Source organism: Camellia sinensis, chromosome 12 (assembly GCF_055761805.1).
Source record: "Camellia sinensis isolate YWXY chromosome 12, ASM5576180v1, whole genome shotgun sequence".
Classification (NCBI taxonomy): domain Eukaryota; kingdom Viridiplantae; phylum Streptophyta; class Magnoliopsida; order Ericales; family Theaceae; genus Camellia; species Camellia sinensis.
In genome coordinates this window covers 125,355,277-125,368,144 of record NC_138972.1, presented here as the reverse complement: position 1 = coordinate 125,368,144, position 12,868 = coordinate 125,355,277, and the positions used below count along the sequence as shown (strand labels likewise).

The 12,868-nt window shown below is 38.1% G+C and overlaps 2 protein-coding genes across 2 annotated transcripts; one reads left to right on the top strand and one right to left on the bottom strand.

Moving 5' to 3' along the window:
• The first annotated feature begins 1,464 nt into the window (after window positions 1-1,464).
• LOC114277109 (uncharacterized) lies at window positions 1,465-7,342 on the top strand. The gene is made up of 2 exons (XM_028218951.2): window positions 1,465-2,103; window positions 7,053-7,342. Exons 1-2 carry the CDS (start codon window positions 1,627-1,629, stop codon window positions 7,095-7,097), a joined length of 522 nt encoding a protein of 173 aa, XP_028074752.1. The 5' UTR covers window positions 1,465-1,626; the 3' UTR covers window positions 7,098-7,342.
• A 599-nt stretch (window positions 7,343-7,941) lies between these two features.
• LOC114277108 (F-box/kelch-repeat protein At1g55270) lies at window positions 7,942-11,838 on the bottom strand. Its single transcript, XM_028218950.2, has 2 exons — window positions 11,422-11,838; window positions 7,942-9,872 (listed from the first exon to the last, which is right to left on the bottom strand). The coding sequence occupies exons 1-2, from the start codon at window positions 11,482-11,484 to the stop codon at window positions 8,625-8,627; spliced, it is 1,311 nt and encodes a 436-aa protein (XP_028074751.2). The 5' UTR covers window positions 11,485-11,838; the 3' UTR covers window positions 7,942-8,624.
• Window positions 11,839-12,868: the final 1,030 nt, after the last annotated feature.

The following is a 12,868-nucleotide window of genomic DNA, read 5'->3' as shown; positions in this document are numbered from 1 at the left end:
TTTATCAAATATGTTCTGAATTGTGTTTTGAAATGTAGGGTTGAAATCAATTTTAGAAAACTACAGCCAAACAAAGCCTTGGAATATGAGAGTGGAATTATAATTCCACAACCAAACCAAACAATGCCATACTTTTTTTACTATTTTATAAAAAAAATATTTTTAGAATTTTTAAAAAAAATTTAAATAAAAAAATTATTTTTTTGAATTGAATTTTAAAAATAGTTTGGTTATGAATTTTGAACAGAATTTTCAATAGAGTTTTGAGTTGTGTGAAATTTTTAATAAAATTTTGAGTTATGTGTTTGGTTATGAATTATAAAGTTTTTAATTAAGTTTTGAAAAGTCTTTTTAAAACTCATAACCAAACAACTTTTTTCATTTCAAAAATTCAATATTCAATTCAAAAACTCAAAACCAAACAATTTTTTTCTTTTCAAATCATGATTCAATAACTCACAAACTCAAAATATAACTCTATATTCAAATCATGATTCTAAAACTAAACCAAATGCAACCCTACGCTTTACCTTTTTTATGTTTGGCTACTTTTTCATTTTAGCCCTCAATTTTTTTTTTCTCATTTGACCCTTTATGTTTTAAATTTTTCTCAATTTACTTTTAAAGTTAATTTATGTTCAAAATTAGACAAAAAAATATTATAATAATTGTCGCATAACATAAAAAATATATTATTAAGATTAAGTTTATATGTAATAAAATATTTTTATATTACGTAAATGTTAATATATTATTTTTTTATCTAATTTTTAAAATAAATTAATTTTAAAAATAAATTAAGAAAAATTTAAAACATAAATAATCAAAATAATCAAAATAAATAAATTTCAAAAATCAAAATAAGAAAAGAACCGAACATACAAAAGAGTAAAGTGTAATTTACCACATTTTAAGTAATTTTTTTTACGAAACTGCTACGTAGCTCGAATTGTCGAGCTCGAAATTGGCTTGAATCCAATTTCAGCAGCAGAGAAGGAGAAGAGAAGGAAGGAGGAGAAGGAGGAGGAGGACTGGAGGGGGTATAATCACAGGGGGAGAAGAGAAGGGAGGAGAGAGGAGAAAGGAGGAAGGGGAGGGGCTCGGCCGACGTCAGTGGTGCTGCAACGAAAGGGGGGCTCGGTTGGACCGAAGGCGATGGCGATGGTGCTGCGACGATCGCTGGTGCTGCGACGAAGCGGAGGGGCTCGACCGACAGCAGAAACGGGGGAGCCCTCTCTTCTCTCCATTCCCTCTTCCCCTCCTCTTTCTCTTCTTTCTCTCTTCTCTCTCTCTTTTTCCTCTATTTCAGACCACCCAAAATGCCCAAAACAACATTTGAACCACGATTTTGGAGTTACGGCTCATTTTTCTTTTTTTTAATATAAATGTCATATTGATGAACTCGTGGCACACGTGCAATAATTTTTTCATCTTTAAAAAAATTGATATAAAATTAAATTAAACGGCCGTACCAAAATTAAAACAAAGAAGACAGACAAGTTGTCAATCAAATTTCAATTTTCCAGCTTCCAAGAAATTGCATGTTTCAATTCAACACCCCTCAATTCAACACCCCTCTCTCTCTCTCTCTCTCTCTCTCTCTAAAACCTCGATCCATCAGCAACCATGGCGGCGATCAATCCAAAACCCCAACTGGCTCTCCTCGTTTTCATCCTCTCCACCCTCTCAATCTCCGCAATTTCTCAACCCTCCGATGAACCCCCAACTGTCTACGAAATTTTGCCCAAATTCGGACTCCCAAGCGGCCTCTTACCCGACACCGTCAAGTCCTACTCTCTCGACGACGATGGAAACTTCGTGGTCGATCTAGACAAGCCATGTTACATACAGTTCGACTACTTGGTCTACTACGAAAAGCGAATTACAGGGGTGCTCAAGTACGGCTCTATCACCCACCTCGAGGGCATTCAGGTTCAAAAGTTGCTCTTGTGGTTCGATGTTGATGAGATCAAGGTTGATTTGCCTCCCTCCGATAGTATTTACTTTTTGGTTGGGTTCATCAATAAGAAACTCGATGTTGATCAGTTCAAGACCGTCCATTCTTGCCGCAAAAAGGCCACATCTTCGAATCGGGTTATTGAGGTCTTTTTTATTTCTCAGTTTTCAATATTGTTTTAGGGTTTTGATTGGTTTTGTGCTATTTATACACTACATGATACATACATATTGTTGCGAATCTTGGGCACACCAGGGGACACTCACAAGCAAAAACACAAGACTTTTAACTTGGTTCGGCAAACCGGCCTACGTCTACGGGAGCGATGTTGTTATATATCAACAAATGGAGGAGATTACACACTCTCAACTCACTGTCTCTCTATATAACACACTCTCTCACACTCTCTGATTTGCTATGATGCCCTGTTTCTAACTCACCATCACCATTCCATTTTATACACCAAAACAGAAGGTGGAGGAGGCCTCATGGGTGTGTTGGCTGCCAGCCCAATATTCTCCTTTGTTGCTGGCGCATGGCAAGCCTCATGGCTGCCAACTCATGCCAACCTCTTTTGCCTTCCTTTTACCATGTGGGTTGGCCACCCTTCCATGTGGCTGCCAACTCAATTTGGGTTGATCTCCTATAAATCACCCCCTCAACCCATATGAAGTGATCCATAATAGCACCCCCTGCCTGGAGTGCCCGGCACCCCCTCACTGGGGTGCCATGCAAAGCTTACTTTGCAACTCTTTGAGATGGCATCTCTCCCTTCCATCCAGTCTTGGAGAGATCCCAATATGTCTCTAATTCAGGAGCAAAAGAAACTTTCTTCCCTGGGACATGCTTTGCTGTCTTGGTCTCTTTGCTCTGAGCTGTCTTTAAAATTGGCCGCAATGGCTCCGTCTTGTGCACCTCCGAACTGCCTCCATGCGTTCTTGTACACTTTGGTTGCCATGTCTGCTGGGCCCTATGTTGCATGTCTTGTACGTCTTGCCCGGTAAGTGACAGTAGCTCCATCTGTCACAACCTTCTCCACAAGCCTGTACAGATTCCCCTCCAGTCGTCCATGTAGCATCACCGTATCTCCATGGATGACTTTGAGATTTCCTTTGCTAGATGTGAAGCTATAACCCTTCATGTCTAGCATACTTAAGGAAATTAGATTTTTCTTCAGTCTTGGCACGTGTCGGACTCCATCCAACGTGAAAATTTTTCCATCTTCCATTCTCAGCCGTACTGTTCCCATGCCAACAATCTTACTCACAGTGTTGTTAGCCACTCGAACAATACCTCCATCCTTGGCTTGGTAGGTAGAAAAAAGTTTCTTATCCATGCATATATGATATGTGCTTCCGGAATCTAAGATCCAGTCAGGTTTCGTCATACTCGACGAAACTGTAAATGCATACTCATCCTTAGCATTTACTGCAGCAGCGACATTTGATGAGCTCGCCTGTTCCTTGTGTGCCTTGTCCTCCTTGAGCTTTGCACAGTCTTTTATGAGGTGATCCTCCTGATCACAGTAATAACACTTTCTCCTGAAGCCTGACCTTGATTGCGAACGTCCTCTTGATTTGGATCTACCCCGTCTATCATTGGACCTACCTCTGCCTTGCTCATTTTCTGAGGCAATCATGGCATTTCCTTCTGGGTGTTTGCTACTGCTATCTTCCTGTTTCTTCATCGACTCATGAGAAATGAGCGTAGCAATCAACTCATCCAGTCCAAGAGCATCCTTCCCGTACAATAGAGTTGTCCTGAGATGCTCATATGATGCAGGTAGAGAGACCAGCAAGATCATAGCCCTATCTTCCTCCTGGGTCTTGTCTCCAATGGTGTCCAATTCCATTGTGATCCTATTGAACTCGTCCAGATGTTCTGTGAGGTTCGCACCTTCTGGCATTCTAAGTGTATATAACTGCCTCTTCAGAGATAACCGGTTTGTCAAAGACTTTGACTTGTACCTCATCTCTAACTTTGCCCATAGCTCCGCCGGATCTACTTCACTGATGACTTCCCGGAGTGTGTTGTTCCCGAGATACAACTGAATTGTACTGTTTGCCAATTCCCTCAACTCCTCCCACTTGTCATCCTTCATGTCTTCCGGTTTGTTGGACTTTTTGAGAAGAGCTTTCACCAGACCTTCTCGTGTTAAAATGTTTTTCACCCTTTGCTGCCACAGGGTAAAGTCATTACTGCCATTAAAAGGCTCAATCATGAAACTTGCGCCTTTTCCTGCCATTGTAAATTTCTTCCCTTTTTAAAGAAATTCCGATTTAAGAATCTGACCGTACGAATGGGTCCGGAATATTCCAAATAGTTGGAACGCACTATTGGATCGCCAAAAAACGGACTCCGAATGGCCTAGATCTAGCCAAAAGAGTTTGAATGCCTCCGATTCAAAAACTAACCGTACGGATGTGTCCGGAATACTCCAAATAGTTGGAACTCACTATTGGATCGCCAAAAACGGACTCCGAATGGCCTAGTTCTAGCCAAAACAGTTTCAACGGTTCAGATCTGCTGAATCTGGTGCGCCTGAGAAGCACCAGATAATTCCTCTGGATCGGCTGGTCAACGGCGCAGTCAGCGGCTCGGTCAACGGCGCAGGGGCGCGGTCAACGGTGGCTCAGCGGCGCGGCTTGGCTGGCGGCGCGGCTCCGGCGCGGCTTGCCCTGGTCAGCGGCGCGGTCAACGGCTCGACGGCTCGGCTCGGCTCAGGATGACGTCAGCCTGACGTCAGCTTCACGCGCGCCCCCACTCGTCTTCTTCCTTCGTCGGCGCGTGGGGCGCGTGGGTGCGAGTGGCCTTCACGCGCGATATTCAGGTGGCGCGTGGCGGCGTGTTAGACCTCTGATTGGCCTGTGGTTTGATGTTTTGGACTCCTCTCCTCCTGACCTTCCTCCTGGTATGCTCAAAAGTGGATTTCGACCACTTCGAAATCTGGACACTTTCAGAAAAAACTCGATTTTTCTCCACCCGGGCTCTGATACCAATTGTTGCGAATCTTGGGCACACCAGGGGACACTCACAAGCAAAAACACAAGACTTTTAACGTGGTTCGGCAAACCGGCCTACGTCCACGGGAGCGATGTTGTTATATATCAACAAATGGAGGAGATTACACACTCTCAACTCACTGTCTCTCTATATAACACACTCTCTCACACTCTCTGATTTGCTATGATGCCCTGTTTCTAACTCACCATCACCATTCCATTTTATACACCAAAACAGAAGGTGGAGGAGGCCTCATGGGTGTGTTGGCTGCCAGCCCAATATTCTCCTTTGTTGCTGGCGCATGGCAAGCCTCATGGCTGCTAACTCATGCCAACCTCTTTTGCCTTCCTTTTACCATGTGGGTTGGCCACCCTTCCATGTGGCTGCCAACTCAATTTGGGTTGATCTCCTACACATATATGTTTGGGGTTTTTCAAAACCTTTTGCTTATTGTTAACTTGTAAACATTCTTATATTTACCTCTCTCCAAGAGCTTGATTGGCGGCTTTGTTTGATTAGAAAGAAAAATGATAGGAAGTGAATCGAAAGTAAAGAAACTTAAAAGGAAAATATACTCTCGTTGCAAGCATTTGATTAGGATGAAAAAATTTCAAGAAAAAGAATGAAATTTGAAATTTTAATTATAAGTAACCCTTTTCGTGGACAAATCGAAATTTTCTTGTGTTTTTCTGTTTGTTTTGTAAGAATTTAGTAACCTAGTTGTCATGTTAATATGGATTGTATAAAATTTTTGTTTTTTCTTTTATTTTGTAAGAAATTTTTTTCCCCTCCTTCCACCACTTTAACTAGCCTATATAGGTCATTAAAATCCCTTACGTTTCTCTTCCAAGTTGAAATGAAGCTTAATGTTAGATCTTTATCTTGGTTTCCATAAATAGGCTATTAGTAGCAACGTGCTCCAAATAAAAACTAAAAATAGGAAAAGAGCAAGAACCATATAAAGCTCTATCTTTAGTAGATATTTGCCTTGTTCATGTGAACAACTGGAACTGGTCAACTACCTTCTATCCGACTAGCATAGTTGGGTGAAGAAAGCTTGCCTGTTTGGCTGTGTTTTCCTTTTCTATTTATATTTGTTGTTTCTCAAAAACACAAAAAAACTTGTTTGGCCAACTACTTTCAAATATTGTTTTCAGCAGTACTTTCCAAAAATAACCCACTTTTTAAAAAACACAAAAAGTTCTCTGAAATTGAAAACTATTTTTGCACAAAAAATTGAAAACGATGGTGTTTCAGAACTTCACATGAACTCCATGCAATTAAGAATTCTCTCACTAGATGAATTATGAAGTAGTTTCACACTTCTAGATAGAGAACTTAAGCACTTTGTCTGAAAAGTAATGATGGTTCGTGTTTATGTAACTTACTTTGCCGGCCTTGGCTACTTGAATCGTCTCTTCACTGATCGAGCAGTGAATGCACATTCTCTGTATTTTTTATAGCAGTCTTTGAGATCCAAAGGAAGTGATTTCACCGCTGGATCGCCACCTGCTCAATTGGTGAGCCTAGTCCACAGAAAGCCCTGCTTCATAGAAGTGTGCTTTCCTCAAAAGTTCAAAACTATCTAGATAGCTACCCACTACCCAATTGAAGATTGCCTTTCTCTGTTCCTTACGCACTGGATTTTTGGCTGTTAAACCACATTGGCTTGTCAATGACTGCTCGGATGCTCTGACTTGCTTTCAATTTAAGTCCATGATTGGGATTCACACAAATATACACTTACATGGATTACAATACATACAAATTCAAAATAAACAGAATTATAACTGAAAAATGTATGTCAAACGGGATTGCCAAAATACATAGAATGCACTCTTAAGTCCTAACACAAACTGCACTGATTGTTTTGCACTTGTAATAATTATAGTTTCTTTCTCCCTTCTTAGTTCTTGTTGCTGGTGTGCAGTTTATTGTGCCATTTCTGGTACATTTACATGAATGATTTCCATGACATCATGTTACTTTCTTTGTGCTCTTCATGTTTCTCGTGTAACATCTCTCTAACTTGCATTCATGCTTCAAAACTTCCATTTTTGTTGTTGTCTTGATTCTTTTTTTCAATGTGCAGCTTCTGACTCCCGGTGAGGACATTCAAATGCTGATTACGGAGTAGACAACCGGAAATGTTTCTGTTATTGAGGAAATGTTTCAAATCATCTCTTTTTTTTTTCTTTTCTTTTTTCTTTCTTTGTATTTTTGAAGTCCAGGACCCAAAAGCTGGTTCAGCTGGAAGATGGGTAATCTGAACAAACTATATGGGTGTAATATGTAAATAGGACATGTTATCAAGCTGAAGCTCTTAATGTACTCTACTTATAACTAAATAAATAACCCCTAAAAGTGGGAAATATTGTCATACTCTTGTATCTCAGTCTCCTCGCTCTACTTCTCTGATTACATAGAAAACTCAAATATCAATCTCCATCAAACAATAATCTAGTCTGTCTTCGTGGTTTTTTACTTTTATTTTGGTAGTCTGTATTAGAAAGAGCAAACCCTTTAAACTGTTACAATAGATTCTACAGACATATTCATGTATCTAACAACACAAAATTAGGCATGTCTTATGACTGTCGGAATTCAGAAACAAGAAGACATGTCTTATGAAACAAATTAAGATATGGCTCCTACAAAGAGCAGGATATATGCTATTTACTCGAAACTTGGTTAAAAAAAAAGTTTGATTTCAGACTGGAAATTGAAACGAAACAAATGACTCGTTTTAACTTTTGATGTAAATTTTGTGTTCTGGTAGTGTACATCAATGATTTAAGGATTATACAATTAATGATTTAAGGATTATACAATTGGTTTCATGCTACAACGGTACAGAGGAGAGGGCTTAGAAGTTGGAATCAAGACTATCAAAGCAGAGCAGAGCACTTTTGGTAGAGAAACAATAACTACACAGCGCAGAATGTATCGATCAAGTAACATGAATGCAACAAATAGAATCATAGCCACAAAGATGTTATATATATATATATAAAAATGCTGATTATATTAAATAACCCATGTATATTCACAAAGCACCTCCAAAATTACATACTATGCTAACTACGAAGATAAGATTCCACAATCAAAGAGCACTGCCCCAGATCCAAATGAGAAAGATTTTACAAGTTTGAAAACTATATATATCTGCTCTCTTCATGAATGTAAAAGAAATGGCCTCTAAATCTATTGCCAAAACCAACAGTAAATCACCTTCACATTACAAATGCTTGTGTAACATCTGAATGACGAAGAACCAGTATCAATTCTAGCTGAAATTTATACAAGAGCTGCCAATGAAATTTCTTTTTCCCAGTTGATTTTCAAATTCTCCTAAAATTCTGTTCATTTTCAGTTTCACCAAGCCAAACATTTTTGTAAAGTGAGAATTTAAGTCCACGCCTGCAAATCACCGTCGTCTCATTCTCCCCTAAAAAGTGAAAAACAAAAAGCAAAAGAGGACAAATGCAACTATTTGGTTCAGAGGGTATGAACAATATCATCATTTTGCAACTAATGTAACTTCACAGTATACCAACACAGCCACGACAGATTGATGAAGACTATGAAGCAATCTTGTTGGCAAAGACAAGCAGAGTGAATACCAGTTCTCATGCTTGTAACACCTGAAAGCGCAGACCATCCATCATGCTTGAAGCACCTGACAGTGCACAATATGACTTTTCAATCCTCGCCCAGCTATACTCGACCATAAATTTGTGAAAATAGTTCTGATGTGACCTTTCCCAGCAATATTTTCCCAAAGGTGAGGATTAGTCTCCACTTGTTTATCAGGACTCAACACATCAACCAGACTGAGGCTCATGTTGTTACGGATGATGCAAAGCTTCCCGTTAAGGGGAACAAGAGCAGCAGCCTCCAGCGAACGAGAGCTCCCTAAATGGAGTTTGCTATCTATAAATTTTTTCCAAGAATTTGTTATTTCATCGTAAACCCTAAGTTTGCACCCATCACGGCAATCCAACGCAAAGAGCTTTCCATCCATAGAGATGCTAGGGTTGCGCCAACCGGCAACCATCCCGTCACTGATTGGGGTCCAGGTGTTTGTTTCAGGTATATAGGCTTCACTCAGGACCTCTCGGTGGGACCCTAGTCCTTTTAAGTACCACTTTCCATCATAAACAACCCCAATAAAAGGCACCATACCCGTGTTCATATCTGCTACAAAGCTCCAACGATTCTTGTTAGGGTCATAAACCTCAACAGAACGGAGAGTTCTCCGGATTCCTTCACATTCTCCACCAGCCACATAAAGGCAGTTATTTATGACACAAGAACCAAAAAAATGACGCTTCCGCAGCATGTCTGGTGCCCTGTGCCATTTATTTGTCCGAGCACTGTAGAAAATTACCCGCCTTATAGAACCCTTCAATGGATCTTTTCCTCCAAATAAGTACAGATGGCAACCACTCAGAACAGCACAACCAAACCCAAGGGCTTCACTATATTCTGCCGGAACAGGTGGAAGTGGCTGCCATAGCTGGTAGGTGGGATCGAAAGCATGCCATGAAATCCTCCCATCACGGTCTCTTTTAAGGACATAAACCCACTCTTCTGCCATTCCAAGACTTTTCCTAAGAGAATAAAAGTAGTTTCCGGCAAGAAGTCGATTCCATCTCTTGCAAACTAGACGCAGATTGTTATGTTCAACACGAGGGACTCGAATTAAACAAGCAATGGCAAGATCATCAGGAAGGCCTGGCAAGAGGGGTAGCTGAAATCTGGTTCTCTCCCTGCGTGAGCTTTTAGTCTTGTGTGCACGAGGATTGATATCAGGTTGGATGCACAGTTTAGATCCTGGAACAAATTTTCTTGCCCCAGCAACAGTTTTCAAGCCTGAATCTACTTTACAATAGCATGAGACAGAATCAACCTGCAAAATTCCATATGCTGTATCAAATGGTCACGTTCATAAATTAACACCCTTCGCAATATTCACAAAGCATCACAAATTGCTACAATGATTGGATCAACCAGGATTTGAAATAGAATGATGTAAGAGATAAATCTATACTATTAAAAGGGAAAGGCTTGAGATCGTGTTGACACAATGTGACATTTTGATTTCTGAAAATGCCCTTCTACCCTACTTAAAATACAATTACATCGCGAGGAGGTTGGGACTCGAAACCAAGACCTTCGATCTGGTAGATAAGACCCTTACCACTTGAGCAACACACATGTGATTTTAAATCAAAATTAAAATTTATATTTTTCAGATTTAACTAACATATACCCATCTGGTGGAGAGACACCACTAGTAATAATAAAATGACATACAAACTCATTCCCCTATCCATAAGATCACACAATTTCATACTACCACAAACAAAAGCAGCCAAAAAAAGGGTGAGAGAGACTTTAAAAAAGATCATAAGAATAAATGGTATGCAGGGAGCATCTTTTAATAGTTTCCCACAGCAAGTCAACATTCATCTGAATTACTATTCTACCTTTGATGTTTGAATTAATGCTAGAACACATGAAGAGTAAAGTCTACAAAAACGCTAGAGAGAGGGAGAGAGAGTACACCCAAAATGAGAACAATCCAGGAGGATTTCAACTTTTTGTTAAAAAAGGGAATTGAAATTCCCAGTAACTTATCAACATGATACTGTCCCCAAGTAAAATTCTAACACTGATACCGATAACAGCATATATCACACACAACAATAGGTGCATGTTATAAATTGTTAAATCAATAAGCTCCAGAAATGAAACAAGATTAGTGTCTAATACACCTAAACCATTATTTCGAAGCACCTATAAAATCTACTCTTCCCCAAAATGCCAAGTGCTATCCTTTACAATGTTCACTAAACTAGAAAGGCATCCAAGATAAGGACTCGGTATTTATTCACCCAAATTAAGCTCCGTAGAGACAATTAAATACCTTCTTCTCCAAACTCCTCTTCCAAACAAGTAAACCAAACCAAACCAAACCATGATTGGGAAGAGATCAAAGGCCCCACTTTAATCATACACCCCATGCTCCTATCAAATCCCCTACTTGTACAAATGCACAACAAAATGCAGCAGTCCAGTCCAACCCCAAACCAACAAAGTCAGTTATCATCAAGATCATTCTAGCATTGAAAACAAAAACAAAAACAAAAAAAAGAACCAACCAGTCATACAAATATTACAAAATACATAAGCTCTCATCAAATTCCACGAACTCTAATCCCTCTATCTCCAAAGTCTCCTGAAAAGAAATGCTACCATAATTGCTAGAAAACGAAAAACCAAAACACACACACACATGCTCATCACACAGAAAGAAAATAAATAAACAAATAAATAAAAATAAAAAATCATCAAAGATTTGCACATTTATCATGTATTTCATCCGGGTATGTTCAGAAACGCATGAATTGAAGAAAATTAACAATAAAAAAGGGTCAAAGATCAAGTGGGTTCACCAGTGGAGCTTGAACTCGAAAACCCCTCTGTGCATTAGGAGAACGTTCGACGGTTTGGTCCATCTCTCACATGTACAGTTTCATACACGAATTTCTGGGTAACACCCAGGATCAAAATCAAAGCTAAATTTGCTTCACAGACACAGATCGAGAGCTCTATAAGCTTCAATCTTCATATCTGCTCCACAAAGAAATTCAAGAAAAGCAAATTAACCCCCAAAGTCGAAAACCCAAAGAAGATTTTATCTCTGTGAATGCAAACAAGAAAACAAATAGCAAACAGTAGAGAGCTGCTCTCTTAAATACGTGATGAGGGACAGAGGCGAGTCCTCTCTCTCTCTCTCTCTCTCTCTCTAACCGAAGTTTACAGCTGGACCATTTCTTATTTGTTTGCAGAATTGATAATTTTACAACAATGATTCATCCCACTAAAAACATCACCACTAATAGCACTAATGCATTAAAAAAGTAAAAAAAAAAAAAAAAACACAACTCCAAGACCAAAACATCACATCATTAATGGCGGGACCCACTGCCACTGGGAGCACTAATTAGTGCTCCCAAGTATTTTTCATAATTTTATACATTTATTTTTATATCTGTAATCTCATACGGCAACAATTATACATCTTTCTAAATTTAAGAACTCTAATGATATAAAAAAAAATTAAAAAAAATTCTAAATTGAAGAACTCTAATGATATAAAAAAAAAATTTAAAAATACAAGACACAAATATCACTATCACAATAGACCCACACTCCATTAGAGCTATAACTCTTTTATTAGAGTTTCAAAATATTTTTGTCTCTTACCGTGATTGGTTAGGAATTTGAAACGAGATTTAAAACAAAAAAATATAAATAATATATAATTTAATTTTATATAACTTTTTTCTTTTAAATCTTCTTTCAAATCTCTCAACTAAGCACAGTATAAAAAAAAAATATGATGCAAGGTATCATATACATTTTATAATTAAAAAATAATAAAATTTTAATTTTTTGAGTCATAATTAAACATAACATAAAATTTAACTAAAAAATTTATGATAATTAAAATAGTATTATAACTAAAAAAAGTAATCATAATTAAAAAAATAACATAATTAAAATTACATAGGACAAACTCTTTTTAAAAGAGTATACATTAAATTTTCTATCTCTTGAAATTAATTTTCAACTCTCACCAGAAGACAAAGAATGCTACATTTAATATTTGTAAGGGTTGGGATAATCCCAACTTTAATGTAATGGGATAATATATTTGGAATTATTGGGTGCAATTTATATATATTATTTATAATTATTTTTTGAAAAAATATATATTAAACTGTTTAGTATAATTTATTAGATAAAATAAAATTAATTTTTAATTATAAATTTGTAGCTCAAGTTCCACCAAATAAGCCCATAACTATTGACACAACATCAATAACAGATCTACAT

What these genes read in the sequence shown, in the direction of transcription:
- LOC114277108 (XM_028218950.2), bottom strand. Translation starts at nt 11,484, where the DNA reads ATGGACCAAACCGTCGAACGTTCTCCTAATGCACAGAGGGGTTTTCGA. An exon ending in TTCGAGTTCAAGCTCCACTG is followed by an intron (nt 9,873 to 11,421) that starts GTGAACCCACTT and finishes GGAATTTTGCAG; the next exon opens with GTTGATTCTGTCTCATGCTA.
- LOC114277109 (XM_028218951.2), top strand. Translation starts at nt 1,627, where the DNA reads ATGGCGGCGATCAATCCAAAACCCCAACTGGCTCTCCTCGTTTTCATC. An exon ending in CTTCGAATCGGGTTATTGAG is followed by an intron (nt 2,104 to 7,052) that starts GTCTTTTTTATT and finishes TTCAATGTGCAG; the next exon opens with CTTCTGACTCCCGGTGAGGA.